Source organism: Schistosoma mansoni, chromosome 3 (genome assembly GCF_000237925.1).
Source record: "Schistosoma mansoni strain Puerto Rico chromosome 3, complete genome".
Taxonomy (NCBI): Eukaryota; Metazoa; Platyhelminthes; class Trematoda; order Strigeidida; family Schistosomatidae; genus Schistosoma; species Schistosoma mansoni.
The window spans coordinates 11,825,953-11,842,107 of record NC_031497.1 but is presented as its reverse complement, the minus strand read 5'-3'; the positions used below and the strand labels follow the sequence as shown (position 1 = coordinate 11,842,107).

Below are 16,155 nucleotides of genomic sequence, written 5' to 3'. Positions count from 1 at the left end.
TTTGTAGATGAGTGCCGAGTCGTAATTGACTATGATCACCACTACAATAAGAATACGTGCCAGATATTGGCTTGGATCACTCAATAGGCCAAAAACCAGAAGGGTGTTAATGGTTACAATATGGTATATTTGTTGGTAATCTAGTGGTATCGAACTAATACCGAGACGTGTCAAAGATTACAGGCAAAATGGTGGAGCGTAAGAGCGTTCTCACGAACAAGATGGACAACGGAAAGAAAAGTGTTTTCGGTACAGTTAAACAAACAAGTAAAGTAAAACAATCACTGGATAATTGATTGTAATAATAATTTTCTCCATTACAGCAATCGCGTTCTTGTCATAAAAAGTAGGTCACCATAGTGGCCTCACGCAAGAAAGGGTTTACACTTTCGATACGTAGCGATTTCGTTCGTGGGACTGATCGGCAAACGTGCGATTGTAGGACGAAGATGTTAGCAGAAAAGGAAGCGATCGTTGATCCTCGAGTTGCCACCAAAGGTCTTTTACGTAGAGCGGTACCAGGAGAAACGTTCTGTATTTGTTGCTTGAGTTAACGTGCTACATCAGAATGGTTTGTGTCCAGAATCTGAATATTGTGTTCGTAGGGGGCCGGACCAGAAAACGCTGCAGACGTAGGATGGAACCACATTGAGCCGACAAACCAGAAGCGACCATAATATCCAAGTTCGGGATCAAATGTATGCCATTCGTATTTGGGGCCAGAAACATCTACTGAGTGCGTTGACTAGAGCGTGGGTGACTAGGCCAGCAGTCGCCAAGGTTGACGGAAGTTGATGGTGCCAACGGGGTGATGTTTTTAGGCGTGGACTCGGTATAAAGAAAACAAATCAAGGAAAAGAATAGAAAAGTTTAGCATGCGTGTAGTATAGGGATAAAGTCCTATATCGTATTCGTTTTCGGTTGAAAGGTAGGTCGCGAAAGCGTACAGATAGGTGTACTCGGAGGACGGAACGTGAGACGATAGTCTCGTTCGTACCTCATGAGACTGCAGTCTCATCCGAAGTCAAGAGCAGCATGGTCCGCTGATCTGGACGTGAGACTGAAGTCTCGTCCGTAGATGGTGAAGATGACACATGCTGTTGAGAATGAGGTCTCTGATGAATCTAGCGTGGGATCCAAAGAAGATGTAGAGATCCCGCTAGGAGGCTTAGTGAGTCTGGCACTGAGTCTCGGCTTATCGGGTAGGGCACTGTCATCGACGTGTGCTGGCTTGAGACGATCACTGCTGATTATCTCGACGCGGCCATGACGACCAGCCTTGAAGGTCTTTACGTGACGGGAATTCACTTGAGTGGGTCCTTTGTAAGGCTATTCAAAGGTTTACGTGCCGAATCTACCCGTACGAAAACATGTGAACAGGTAGATAACTCTCGAGGGAGAGTGAGCTGTCGATGTTGTACAGAAGTTTACACCGGAGGCAGTGTTCTCATAAATGCAGACATTCGTTGAACGTAGTCTGATTCACCGAACTTATTACTGCTCCGTGGTCTGTAAAATTTCCCAGGTAGACGCAAGATGGACAATGGAACGAAAAGTGCCTTCGGTACAGTTAAACAAACAAGTACAGTAAAACAATCACTGGTACAACTGGTTGTAATAATAATTGTTTCCATTACACTAATCGCGTTCTTATCATAAAAAGTAGGTCACCACAAGTTAAATCTAAATATCAGGGTTGAAATTACAAGTAAATTAATTCCAAGGACTGAGAAGGACAAATACATCAAAATCAATTCAAAGAAACAGTAATAATTACAATGGTGGATTGCAGAAATCGTGCAATTGTATCGGTTTCTAAGCGCGGGATCTTTGAAGCTGAACCTCAGATAACTGAGAACATTCACACATAACATTAACACGGAGAGGACAGAGATAATAAAGACGGGAAGTAATTGATCGGTATATCGTGGCTCAGCCTCTTAGATGTAGTGCCTCGGTGTAACGTATCCCCATTCATATCAAATATATGATTCTATCTCCAGCCTAAATGTGTTCTTGTGGAGCGCTAAACATGATATTTCTGATGTCGGGTAGGACGAGTCATTATAGACAATGATTCGATTCCCATGTAAGATTTTATAGATTGAGTAGTCACATCATGACAAATATACATTTATGAGGCCATAAGTCGAAGCCTTAATCGTTCGTTTTCCCACGAAAACAAGTTTGCTTTGATTTACCACAATCGATGTAACTACACGGCCTCATTTGTATTCATTTAACGTTTGACATTATAGCTCGGCTTAGTCATTTATGTCGGTAGCAGGTTTAGGATAGAGACATCACTCATTAAGTGTACATTCTCTTCTTCGGTTCCATGTATCCTCGTAAACACCAATCAGATTTAGGAGCAAAGGTCAATGCATACCGTTCATTTCTAGTGGTCTCAATAATTGCACACTATCCTACCATAAAATTAAAGAGTCAATTGTAATATAATACAAACATAACTTTTCTAATATATCCTCCTTATTTTAACTGTACGAACAGGCAAAGACCATTAGAAGGCCTTTCCGGTTATGCATTCAGACGAAAAACCCGGAATCTATACTTACGAAGCGATTCTAGTACTGGCACTTGTAGTAAAAATGAGCTGGCTAAGGAGAATATCTAGACAAACCTGGTGTGTTGTTGGTAAAGTCCACCATTCAGAACACAGTAATTATGGTCGAGTGATTTATGATGTCATGATTATGTTCCGGGCTTGTCCACTACATCTAGTATCTGTTCATGATGATTTCAAATGAAGATTAGAATGCATCATCCTGGTTTGGGGTTATAAAAAAGATCTGAATCCTATGGCTTATAACTCGAAATTTTCTTTTAAATTTCTATAAAGCTTTCATCCTTATGCTCAACCAGACGCTAAAATCTAAATCTTGACGATAACGTTAGACGAAATACAGTCCTTATGCCAAACTAAACATTCTAATTGCAATTTAATTAACTTAGACTTTTTGAGTTATTTCCGTAATACAGATAGCCCAAGCAGTCCATTCGTCAATTCGCTCACCTCATCAGCCGTAGGCAACCATTACGTTCGAGATAAAAGCCGTGACCTTAAAACGACTTAGACACTCACCGCTGACACACCCTAATAGTTTACCCTGGCCATACTTGCGTCACCCGATGCTTACAGTCCAACTATTGCAAAACACACTGTTTTATATCCAGTTACTTTTGTGACCCCTGAACAATACACTTTATTGTCATATTAATTTTCGGCCGCCTTCAACTTCAGAATACCAGGCTACTAGATTACAATACTTCTGTTTGACCACATCCAGCTTGTAGCATAGGGTGTACTGAGATGACCTCAGTATATCTCCTAAATTATTCATGAAATCAGGTTTACCCAATCCTCACTTTATTTGAAACTATTAAGTCAGACCTTGGGATTGATATTTATAAGTTCAAAAATGTTTGCAGAAACCTTGCTTCAAATTATTTGACAGATTACGTGTGACTGAACGGAGTAAGGGCGTCTATATATATATATATATATATAGCTCTTTTTAGCAATCAAAAATTCGAATTTAAGTATAACTTGCCAGCCGAATACTTCAATATTACATGGTTCATACAATAACTCTTATTTATATTGATATCTGAACATAAACTGGAGACTCGAGTGCAGGAATGGAGGCAATAAAATAAACTAGTCAGGCTTTATCCATTGATTTTGGCAGACGAAATTTTATCTTGCCGACCTAACCAAAGTGGTTGATCTGTCTATGTACTGAGGGCAAACCTTTAATGTTACGGCCTTCTTCATGTGATTTTTCTTTCGATTTATCTTCATAATTCGCCCATAATTATGTACAGGAAATATCGTATCCAGATCAGTTGTCCTATAAATAAGTAAGTTATTTGTGAAATTCATCATATACTCATAACCACCATTCTTAGCGTTAACTAAGTTCATATACTTCTATAGTTGTAAGTCTGAATCTCCCTCTTGTTCGTCACGTGTTATCCAACATACTTCTAAGTTGATATCCCAAACAGCTCTTATGTTCTGCAATCTCCGTCAACATAAATGTACACCGCTCCAAACTTGCAGTTTAAACATTGTTCACAACAAGGCTGAAAGGTCTAGGTTTGATGGGTGGTTTAAGAATTTTTCCACTTGTTCTTTTGTAGGCTGCATTATACCGAGATTGTTATCCTATCTTGTATGTCAGGCACATTTTACTCCAAGAAAATAATTTTGACGGATACTTACCAGTTAATATATATATATATATCGCGGACTTCGTTTCTTAAATATTTTATATAAGGCCTCAGCAATTGACATTATCGCGTGTTTATCTTTGGATTCCACTGACCAGTACTTTCTTACGTTTTAACTGAACACTTTATATCTGACATACATTATATACTCATAGTCTCTGATCCTAGTATTAACCCGGTTAGTACTTAATAATATCTATATATTCAGATATTATATTTTAGTTAGACAAACTCTTTACTCACCCAGCTTCAAATTACGATGAGCAACTTTAGTAAAAGAAACATTTCATCAACTCTCAGGCCAACTAAAAGGTGAAAATATGTAACCCCTATGACCGGCGCCTCATTACCTGACAATGATAAACCTTTATCTTCTGAACCGTATGCGTCTTATCCACAAATATCACTATCACCACTTGATTCTCCATGTAACAGTCCCTCTATCTCTCCGTGTAGTATGCCAACGGTGAGACTAGTAAACATAAAAGGCACTGTACCCACGTGCATCGAAAAGTCAACACAGTCCATCAGACAGTATGTTTTATTGAGGCCTAAATCCAAGATTTTGAAAACCAAATAGTCTAATAGTGTCTCACACGTACGAAAATACTGACCGACGTAGTACTAATATCCGTCAGTTATGAAACTCTCTGGCCGAAAATAGCGGTAGACTTAACCAATTAGCATCCCTCACACACATATATGGGGCCTTAATACTGATAAAAATCTTGAACAACTTGCTGAAGCTGAGAGCATTTTAGAGTTTGTGGCTGAAGAAGTGACGGAAAGAGTGATGTCTTTCCACAATGCAGTTGTATACAATCTCTCTGATCGCACACACCCAAATACGTTAAAGGATATTTGCCTTAGAGCATGCGGTATGCTGATCGTTAACTGCCGACTCATCCGCCTTAGAGAAAGATGGGATCGATTGACTTGCCCTCTTTTGTTTGAGTTTGGCTATTATGACGATGCTGAACAATTTATTGGTTTTAGCAAAATACGATCTCATTAATTCCACACAAGAGCATAAGAGTCACTCCTGACATAACACTCTGTCAACGTCGTGTAGGAAGACGTGAAGTAATTTGATTGCATGATAATGTTACAGCAAATAACCAGCTAAAGAAAGTTTGTAACACAGTAAATGGTTTAAGGAGCATGAACAATGAGTATGACGTCACTCCACAAACGGTAGATCACTCTGTAGATCTAGATGAATCTGCAGATCAGAAACATTTGGACAAGGTACGGATTCCAACTGTTACCAAAAAGCAAAACGACATTCCCAAATCTGGCTTTTCGCGCAGTACGGTACTTAAAGGTGGGCCATTTGATGACACATGACTAACTAAACCTATTCACTTGAAAACTAGTCCTCACAAAGATACTTTACAAGATGACTAGACTGAACTTGAATTCATCTCACAAAGACACAGAAACTCTGCAGCTCTGATAAAAAAGGTGGGTAGGCAAACTCCAAACTACCGAATAGAGAAACATGTAAGATTGGACATAACGGCTTTATGAGTATCCCAACAATAGTGAACAGTTTCTGCCTGCTGATATCATGTAACTTGCTATCAAGACCTCTAAGTTGCAAGACCATTAGTAGGCTTCAGAGTAACAACCCTTCCTGCACATAGACTAATGAAAACTATCAGAGTACCGATCATTCCACTCACACTAATGGCTTTTACACTTTAGCTACAATAACAGAAATACTTGTTCAGGCACAGGCAATGCGTACACAAATAACAGCTGCACAGGAGAAACATGCTGTCAAACTTGATAATAACTCCTCCGGACTTATCAAAATCATGAAAAATAAACGTGAACGTACCAAATTGAAAGGAGAAAACGTATATATTAAGGAAGAAAAAGTATACGAAGATCCTGAATTCCTTACCGAACTATTAAGTGGACACTTTTTTCCCACATTAACTAACGAAAAATCACCAAATGAATCAGAACCACTCCCTGAACCTTCCTGTGAAATTAGTAATGTTGACTTCACTATACAGAATGTTGCCAAAGCAATTAACACACTGAAACACTCCTACACAGATGGGCCACATGGTATTCCGGCTGGCGTACTCAAAAGTAGGGCGATGATGTGTGTTTTTTGCTTCTCAGACTATTTGCCATGTCCCTCTCTACAGCGTGTTACCACACTTCCTGGAAAACTATACATCAGCCCAAAATTAAAATAGGAACTAAAGGAAATGTTGGAAGTTACCGGCCCATAAACATAACCTCAGTGGTGTTTAGAAAGGTGGAAAACGTAGTTAAGGCGGGGGTAGTACAACATCTACTTTCTAATAATTTCATCCGGACCTCCTAGAGTGTTTTCTCTAGGTCTAGATCATACGATACATGTCTAGTAGACTGCATGAATGATATAACTTTGAAACGAGACAATGGACTCCTTGTATCAGTCCTATTCTTAGACTTTAAGAAAGCTTTTGATAAGGTCTCACACAAAAGGCTTCTCATCAACTTAAGTCCTTCGGAATCAACAACCCACTGTACTCATGGTTTGTTTCATTCTTAAAGGAACGTAAACAAATTGTAAAGTACAGCGACTGTCTCTCATCAACTAGACCAATAACTTGTGGCGTCATCAAGGGAAGTGTATTACGTCCACTCTTGTTTCTCATGTATATAAACAATATATGTAACCTCATAAAATTTGGGAGGCCATACTTATATGCTGATGATCCCAAAATAGTATACAGCTATAAGCCCGAGGCTTTAAGTGAAAGTGTTCTTGATTCAAAGTGACCTCAACAACCTAACTATCTGGAGCGAAAAATGGAAATTACCATTTAACCTCAAGAAGTGTGAGATCATGCATTTTGGAAAAGCATCCCTATGGTTCATAAATTTACTTAAATAAAAACAGAGTTCAAACGCTTCAACTGATGCATGATCTAGGGATTAATTACTCAGGAAGCCTAAACTTTGAAGAACATGCTTCCTCTTTCATCTGGATGGCTAATTGGTTTCATAATGAAAAATTTCTTCACCACAGAGGCTATGCTTGCCGTTTACAAAATATTTGCACAACCTTCCCTTGAATACTGCACTTTTATCTTCTCTAATATGAATACCACTGACAAAATAAGAGTAGAAGGTGTTCAAAGACGCTTCGCACGCCAACTGTTAGAAAGTGACTCCACTCTTGATTACAAAGGTAGATGTAGGCAGCTCTCTTTAGAACCTTTGTGACACCGTAGGCTAAGGAACAGTCTGATATTTCGTCACAAGGCAATAAATAGACTTCCATACCTAACCTCCTGACCGACCATGATCCATTGCCCTGTCTACAGAATCAGAAACGACGCATATACACTACTTGCAGTAAAACTTCGAAAGCCGATACTTTGTAAATTGTTTACAGTTCAGTATAGTTTATGGTGGAATAGGTTATCAATTGCTGTCCGTACCTGTGACACCATCACCAAATTCGAAAGACCAATGACACTTACTTGAGACTAAAGAGTCCCGTCAACTGTTCCCTGAACTTCCTCCCACAAATGAGGCACTTTATTATAGACTGCGTAATATCTAGATGAAAGAAGAATGCAAAGAGCCACACTGTTAATAAAATGAATATAACAAAATTACAAAACACATGCTTTATCCTCTCCCACTATTCATTGATTATTGATCAAGGCCTTCTGCTCCTAACCCTCAATTTCAGATTCCGAATCTCTCTAACAGGTAAATATTTATTCTTCTTACGAAGTGTCATGTCATTTTTTTCCATTATATGTGGACAGACAACTCACTAATCTCATAGATGCTGATCAACTATGATCGATCATAAGAAGCTCATAGTGTTCTAGGTTCTTGTGAGTCGCTCAATGTCTTGTTACTCTGAAACTTTTACAATTCTTATCTCACATATTCTTCGATTGGCTATCTATCCTTGCCATCTCTAAACCACATGTAGTCTGACCTGTGTTTTATAACTTTTACCGTTATTTATCTTCATAGCAGTGTGATACGCTAAATGGATATCTAACCCACAATACAGAAGCTTTAACCATCTGATATGCTTGTAACATGGATCTAGTAGAGACAATGTTTTCCAACAAGGAGCCTAGATTAAAGCGATATCCATACACATCACAAACGTAAGAGAGCCTAACATTACAAAAGAAGGGATTGTGGCGTTACTGACCAGCAAACATGATGGTGGGGAGATAACTTCCATCCACCCATGTCTGTAGAGCAGAACATTTTCGTTTAATTAAGGCTCCTCATGGTCAAGTGGAATGTCACGAACCAATTGTATTAATACTAATTTATTATACCTCTTTAAATCGTGTTTGTGACGTTGAATAGGTTTCACTTCCTACCAAGTAGTCCAAATCACAAGCAAAACTAGAAAATGTGCTAAAAACAAAGCCTGCTCATTATCCTATAAAACCAATAAAAACAAAATGCACGCAAGATATTTTTTCTACTTTTCGAAGTAATTATGTGAAGAATCAGTGATATTGTCGAGCGTAATAGCGAAATCTAGAATACTGTGATTTTTCTATTGACTTTTTCCACACGTTCACCCCATTTTTATACAGATGTCAGACAATTGTTTTGTTTCATATAATACACTTAAAAACTGTTTAATTTGGGTATTATTGTGAAGTAATCCAGTTTAGAAACCGCAAAACAGCGATACATTGGTGGTAGCATATCAGAAATGCATTAATAATATTATCACATTTTTATACGTACTCATTAAATTCATGTAACCTATTGTTATCTGGGAATAATTTATGATATTTAGCGATGTAATTATTACAACATTGGAATCTCACTTTATTGAAGCGTCTATAGAGTTCGGTAACACTTTCCGCGGCTTGGCATTCTAATAAGTCCTTTCTCAGTGTGAACACTCATTCAATGGTATCTCCTAGTAACTAAAAGGACATTAGATTCCGCGAAATAGATAGTTCCATAAGAATACGACATTGACGCTGATTATTTCAGTCAAGCTTGCCCATCAGATAGCCTTTCAACCTTCCGTGGAACGCTTCTCATGAGCAAACTAGTTAGATTAGAAGCCTCACTACGCATTACTTCTGCATATAGGCTAGATGTAAACTGCTACCACACTGTCATCACTTTTCATGCTATCGTCATCCAGGTAAACTTGTAAAATAAATTTTTATAACAGCCATGGCTAGACATACCATGTCTGATTCACTTTGAAAAGTGATGTTCTATGAGAAATTTTCTCACATGGCGAGGAACAAGACGGCATCTAATTATCTAAGATGGCGAAGGAAAATCTCGGGGCTAAGCTCACAAAGTCAAATGTTTTTATCTGACAGCATCAAACGACTGCAATGATGTACTAGAAAGTAGTGTTCTGTGACTTGAAATATCTTGAAAAACAATTGGTTTAGTGGGTATTTAAAACACGAACTAACCTTATTAGTTTTAATTTGCTCTTAGTCACGCTCTCAAAATCCATGCAGTTGCGCCATACTAGACTCTCTTACATTGATGAGTGAAAGTCTTGTCATAATTGAAATAATATTTATGTTAAATAATAGATTAACACCTAACTACCAATTAACCACACATTTTGTTATTATTATTATTTGAACACATAAATATTGGTATAAGGGGGCACCGGATATATATGCGCCACTCACAAAATTGTCATTACATTTAATTGTGTGAGGGCTATGATACTGCCCGGGTGCCCAGACCGAAACAGATGGTTTTCTTAGGGGGCCACAGCCGTAGCCTTTGACCTAAAGGTCTAGTCCACAAGGCAGTGGAGTATCGTGAGGAGATGCAGTCCCATGGCAGCCAGTGACCAACGATCGATTCATACGCCATTTGTTCCCTCAGGATACTGGAGCCCATGTTCACCGTTGGTTTGGAATCAGGGTTTTCCAACTACCCTAGGTGGACACTCCACATCCACAAACCCGGTTATGGTGCCGGACATTCGCTTTTCGTCCTCTCACTTTCGTGAACAACACCTTCGCCAAGAGGAGGCAGTGAGTAACACTTCCCTGGCAGAGGCTATATACGCGTGGCCGTGTGGAGGCATTTCAAGAGAGAGCGCAGGCCCTCCCCACCCTCGGCCGTACTAGGTCATTTGGGGGCATTATGTGTCTGTGAACATTTTCGTCTATCTTTGAATAATATAATCCTCATGTCAACTGACAACTTTGAAAGACAACTTGACCTAGGATCCCCAAATTTTCCTGGGTTTATGAAAATAGATATTAAAACTATCTGTCTAATGATATTAAACGGGCAGCTTATTATCTTACCTCCAGATTTTTCAGATAGTTACAAAAAATGGAATTTTTTATTGTTTCTTTCTTTGAATAATGAAAGATAGTTCTTAGTAATGCTGGAATGCTTAGACAAGATATTTGATATAATTTGTCCTATAGGAAAATCATAATAAATACTGTGAGTTATTGCAGGGGAAGGCGGAATGGATTGATTCAGAATTGTTTCTCACGAAGTGCAATTCAAGCTGATAGGTGCTTATTCTTAGGAGCTTTTATAAAATGTTATCTTTAATTTTCAGATTTCCGATAGGATCAGATAGGAAAAATGTGCTTTGAATGCTCTGCAAACGGTGGTTTGAAGTGCTACTAGTAATTTCACTACTTTTTATTCGGATAAGAACGAAACAGTAGTGCGTACATCATATTTGTTTGTTCACACTAATTTAATGGATCTGGTCGTCAATGTTTCCTTGGCCTATTTGAAGCTGTATAAAGAAGAATGGAGGGTGGTGCTTGTATGAATGTCGCAGCTCAGCAGTTTCTACAAAATTTGGGTAGCCATTAGATTTACTATTATCCATTACGAAAGAGGCCGAAAAATTGGAAACTGCTGTGTTTGATGACGTTCTCTTATGTTATTCAAATAATAACAATGTTGTAGGGTCATATGAGGTAATAAATATCCACCAACTTCAGTTTCAACATTAGTGTCGAGTTACGGATAAAGATCCAGATATGAAAGGGCTTCTTGTGAGGGCGTCAAGTAGAACCATATTGGGTGAAATTCATAGCACTGCCTCTCTCGAAGCAAATATAACGTTCTCTCTTGAAACACTTTCCCAAACAAAATTAGAAACCATTGTGGTATGTTGGAAAACGTTTTCAAAAATATGCTCTAGATGAACGGAAATGTTGTGGAAAGAAAGTCTTCCATCGAACTTGTTGAGAATGTGTATGAAATCAGTTGTACAGAATCAATGAATGGAGAAATTACCTTTTCAACTAGGAAACAGTTAGCCCAGTCAAATATATTAGGGCTAATTGCTGAGGGTTCGGATTTGGTTTTCCAGCGAGTTCTGGTTAAATCTGCTTTCTCTGTTCCCTTCGAGGTTATTGGTTTAGATACAGATTATAATCTAGCCACGGTGTCCTATGTGAGTTTTTAAAAATTCTTTCCAACAATAAACAGATTAATCTTGGAGAAAGAAACGTATTCGTCGGAGATAGTGAAATATCAGTGAGAGGAATTCAAAGGACTGTGCATTCTCAAAAAGCTCTCCCATCGTCCTGGCAGACCTACTTTATGGAGGACGGGTAAGTGTATTTTAACCTTATTTTAAAGCTTTTTACTGTGTTGTTTTCAAGTGTCTCTTTGATAAGTTGACAAATCACGTAACTTAACGGTTTAATGTCTTATATTCATTAAGACGTATAAAAAGTATGAACTACTGCACCAAAATTATGTATTATAGATTTTAATGGTTTGTAGGAAACCCAACATCGCTTTAAAGATACAGGAAAAGGTTACAAATTACATACTACTAAGATCCATATATGACTATATTCACGTATGTATATTGAACGCTCAATTTATCTGTAACCATATACATCACAGTGAGTGTAATCACAAATACGTTTAGTGACCCTTCATAAATCATCACGCTAATTTAAATGATCGTCATTAATCTGTAGTTCATCCAGCCAATGAAGTAACGTCCATCAGTTAGTTCAGTGTTTAATATTTAACTGGTAGGCTAGTCTCAATCACTTATTGTGCCAGTCCATAAGAAAGGACAAAAGTCCTCTTGTGACAATTACAAAGGAATCAGTTTGACTAATATAGTTTCTAAAATATTAGCTTCAATAGCCCGTCAAGTGCAGACTAGAGAAAACCAAGCTGGTTTCGGACCTAAATATGGCTGCATAGACCAGATGTTCACTCTACGTCAAGTCCTAGAACATAGACACACATTCAGACGCCCACAGCAGTAGTATTTCTCGACCTGAAGGCGGCATTTGACTCTGTTGATTATGAGGTTCTGTGGCAGTGTTTGTCACTGAAAGGAGTGCCAAAGAAGTTCATTAACCTTATAAAGACTCTCTACTCAAACACAACTGGCCGAGTTAGAGCTTATGGCGAACTGTCATCAGAATCGATTACCTCAAGTGGTGTTCGTCAGGGTTGTCCACTCTCCCAATTCTTGTTTAACTTTATCGTAGACATGCTTTTAGATTTAAAACTTTCATCACCTTAATTTCCAGGAGTTGAACTTCTACCGGGAGATTCATTTGTTAAGTTAGAATACGCCAATGAAATAGTGCTGTTTGGTGAAGACGTTGACAAAATGCAGAGTCTTCTGACCACCATAAGCAAAAATGCAAGAATATTCGGGATGCGATTCTCCCTCTCAAAACGCAAAATGTTGCTTCAGGGTTGAGTTGCATCGGCACCCGAACTAATGATAGGTAGTGAAGTAATTGAGCGTGTTGACCGCTTCACTTATCTTGGGAGTCTCATCAGTCCTTGTGATCTGGTGTGTGACGAAATCTCAACACGGAAACAGAAGTCTCGACTAGCTTTTGCCAACTTGCGTCATTCGTGGCATAGAAGAGATATCTGTCTAACAACCAAAAAACGGGTTTATTGCGCAGCAGTTCCTTTCATCCTACTTTATGGCTGTGAAACATGGCCGGTAAGAGTAGAGGATATTCGTAGGTTACTAGTATTCGATCATAGATGTCTTTGAAGCATTGCTCGTATATCCTGGGACCACCGAGTAAGTAATGCAGTTGTTAGGAAACAGGTACTAGGTAAGGAGGGCAAATCGATTGATGAAGTAGTGAAACTTCATCAGTTGAGATGGCCGGGACACGTATTACGTATACCTAACCACCGACTGCCCCGACGTGCAATGTTTCATGGTGTAAGAGCAGGTTGGAAAAAAGCTAGGGGTGGCCAGATCAAAACGTGGCACAAATCCGTGAAGTGACTGACAAGTGGACTGAGCCATGTTGGTAGGTGTAGACTACCTGGTTGGGATCCGCGAAAGAATAGTAACCCATGGTTAGAGACTTTGAATGATATGGCTCAAAATCGTTTGCAATGGCGAAGGTGCATCCACCCTTTGTGTCCTGTCAAATTCTTATCTTCTGAATTATTCATGTCTCTATCTTTTTTCGCTTTCCAAATTTATTTCACTGAATCATACTCCTTGAATAACATCTTTAAACCCTAATCTTTTGGATTACTGCTTATACTTTTACTACTTCTACGGCTATGGGATTTGAATCGACAACTGCATCTCTGTTTTAATTTGGTATTGCAACTCGAACTGATGTACGTACGTACTGAGTTCTACGTTGTTGCTGACTGACTGACTGAGTGATATATTAGGCGTTAATATATGCCTTTGTATATTTATGCATAATAGTTTATGATTATAGGTGACCATAGTGTATGTATCATAATATCAACTATATGTTTCGGCTACTTCGTACACATTTTGAAATCAAGCCCAGCAAAAATGTTTTTAAGACGTTGGAATTTCTATCCATTAACATATAGTCAGGTAAAATGTGTATTGGTAATGAAGACCTAAATACTTTATGTCTAAGCCTCATTAGTTCAGAAGATATTAGTGATATCAATATAAACTACTGTATTTTGAATAGGTAGGTGGAACCTGTTGATTAGTTAGGTTTTGGTCACGACTAAACAACTCTGAAAAATCACAACTACCTACATTAGTAGTTCTAGTCTAAGAAAACGAAGTTTCATGTTTATATCTGTAAACATTTACTGCATTCGGTATGTAGCCATACATTACACTCATCTAGTGTTTGGAATCATACCTAATCAATCGTTTTTACGTATTGAAAATAGCAATCTTCCTATAATTGTGTCATTTTTTGAGATAGAAGTAATGAAAAGTTTTCCAAAAATTGTTTCAGCCATATGATACTTAGAATACAAGTTGGCTCTCCGATCACTATAAAAGCGAACACCATACCTGAACTGTTCAAAAAAGGTTTGTTTTCCAGTTATTTCCTTTAAATGTCTTTAATTTAGAAAAGTATTTACCTAAACCAGTCGTCGCAAAGGTCTCCTTAAATTGGGAAGATGATCTGGAACTCTATTCACGTTTTTTAGATCGAAAGGTAAAATCTGTTGCTAACATTAACTTTGAATTTCGTAAACCTCTGTTAAGTTTGTAGTTAGAAGTATTTTCCCACTATAAATATGCTTCAAATGTGCACATTTGAATTAAATAAACTCAACTTTACAGCGAAACATTGGAGAATTAGTAAAGCCAGCTAATCAAGAAGAAATAAGATTTAATGAATTTTTGTTAAGACTGAAGTAAATGGAGTCAGCTTGAAATCAGTATCCAGTTATTGGGAAACGAATGTCTAAATGTATGAACTATAGTTTTGGATTAGTTCTAAAGAGAAAGGACAATAAAGTTTAGTAGAGTTTTACAGGTAAATAAGTCTCTCATATCCTATAAAGACAACGACATTCGAGTTAATCGAGCACAAAGTAAGGATTTCTGGTTCAGTATCATTATAAGTGATCTTGTTTATGACCAAATAGCATGAATTCAAAATTGCGAAATTTAAATTTTCATCATTTACATCTGTTCTCTTGATTTCATTACGTCTTAATGCAAAGAGTCCAAAAATTGCTCTTTCTTTCCGTCATTATTGATTTAGATTCTTTTCTTTCATGTTTTATAGGATGAAATCAAAGCTCAATATCTTTTATATCTGCGTGATCATCCAGAGATACATGATATGATTTCTGACTTTATTAAATCATTATTACTTCATAAGCCAGATGAGGTAGTAAAATATGCTTCAGAATACTTTAAGAGTTTTTCAGCTCGCGCGTTACCGAGTAGAATATTTTCTGTTAAGACTATATAAGTGTAATTACTTTCTATGAGGACATATGTAATTTATTTTATTTTTATTCTTCAGATACGTGTTTAGACCGTTTTATTTTTTCATTATTTACTTGAATATCAGGTTTTCCGTTTTTGTTTTCACCCGATGTACTTTGGTAACTGCATAATTAATTTCTGAAAATAGATATTAGTTCGGTTTGTTCTTCGAAATGTAGGTGTGGCAACTTGAAGAGATGCATATATGTGCCTGATCCTACGTTGCAGCTGACTGACTTTGACAATGTAGCAATGCTGACCAATTGATGCATTTCTGTTCTGAAACATTTTTATCGTAAAAACTGGACTTTGGAGATAAGTGAATAGCACTTATGATAGACAAACTGTATTACGACAGAGTACAGTTGGCTTCGAATTAATTTAGTCAGGCAATATTCTAAATTATACGCAGTGACTTTCGGCGATTATGTTTTCCACGTAATTTGTCAGCATTGCTTTGGACTATGTAAGCACACAAGACTATACCCTACCAAGATACTCCAAGAAAAAGTCCCAATAAGTGTTGTTAGTTTTTCAGATAACAAACAAATAGCATTTACAAAATTATCATGTGATGAAAATCTAAGTAAATCTGTTCATAGCACCAATCTCATCCTTTCTCTAAGCTTATTGGAACTGTTCGATTTTCTTACACATATCTATTACAACACTTATTGTGAAGAATT

The 16,155-nt window shown here is 37.7% G+C and overlaps 1 protein-coding gene across 1 annotated transcript; it reads left to right on the top strand.

The window, feature by feature from the left end:
• Window positions 1–11,089: 11,089 nt before the first annotated feature.
• On the top strand, window positions 11,090–15,633 carry Smp_085080 (hypothetical protein). Its single transcript, XM_018799229.1, has 7 exons — window positions 11,090–11,198; window positions 11,235–11,390; window positions 11,426–11,680; window positions 11,716–11,840; window positions 14,478–14,554; window positions 14,596–14,684; window positions 15,264–15,633. Exons 2-7 carry the CDS (start codon window positions 11,262–11,264, stop codon window positions 15,450–15,452), a joined length of 864 nt encoding a protein of 287 aa, XP_018651039.1. The 5' UTR covers window positions 11,090–11,198; window positions 11,235–11,261; the 3' UTR covers window positions 15,453–15,633.
• The last annotated feature ends 522 nt before the right edge of the window (window positions 15,634–16,155 follow it).

Bases quoted from the DNA above. Each gene is read 5' to 3' on its own strand.
- Smp_085080 (XM_018799229.1), top strand. From the start codon at position 11,262: ATGAAAGGGCTTCTTGTGAGGGCGTCAAGTAGAACCATATTGGGTGAA. The intron at 11,391-11,425 runs GTATGTTGGAAA...AATATGCTCTAG, and splicing joins CAAAATTAGAAACCATTGTG to ATGAACGGAAATGTTGTGGA. The intron at 11,681-11,715 runs GTGAGTTTTTAA...AACAATAAACAG, and splicing joins ATCTAGCCACGGTGTCCTAT to ATTAATCTTGGAGAAAGAAA.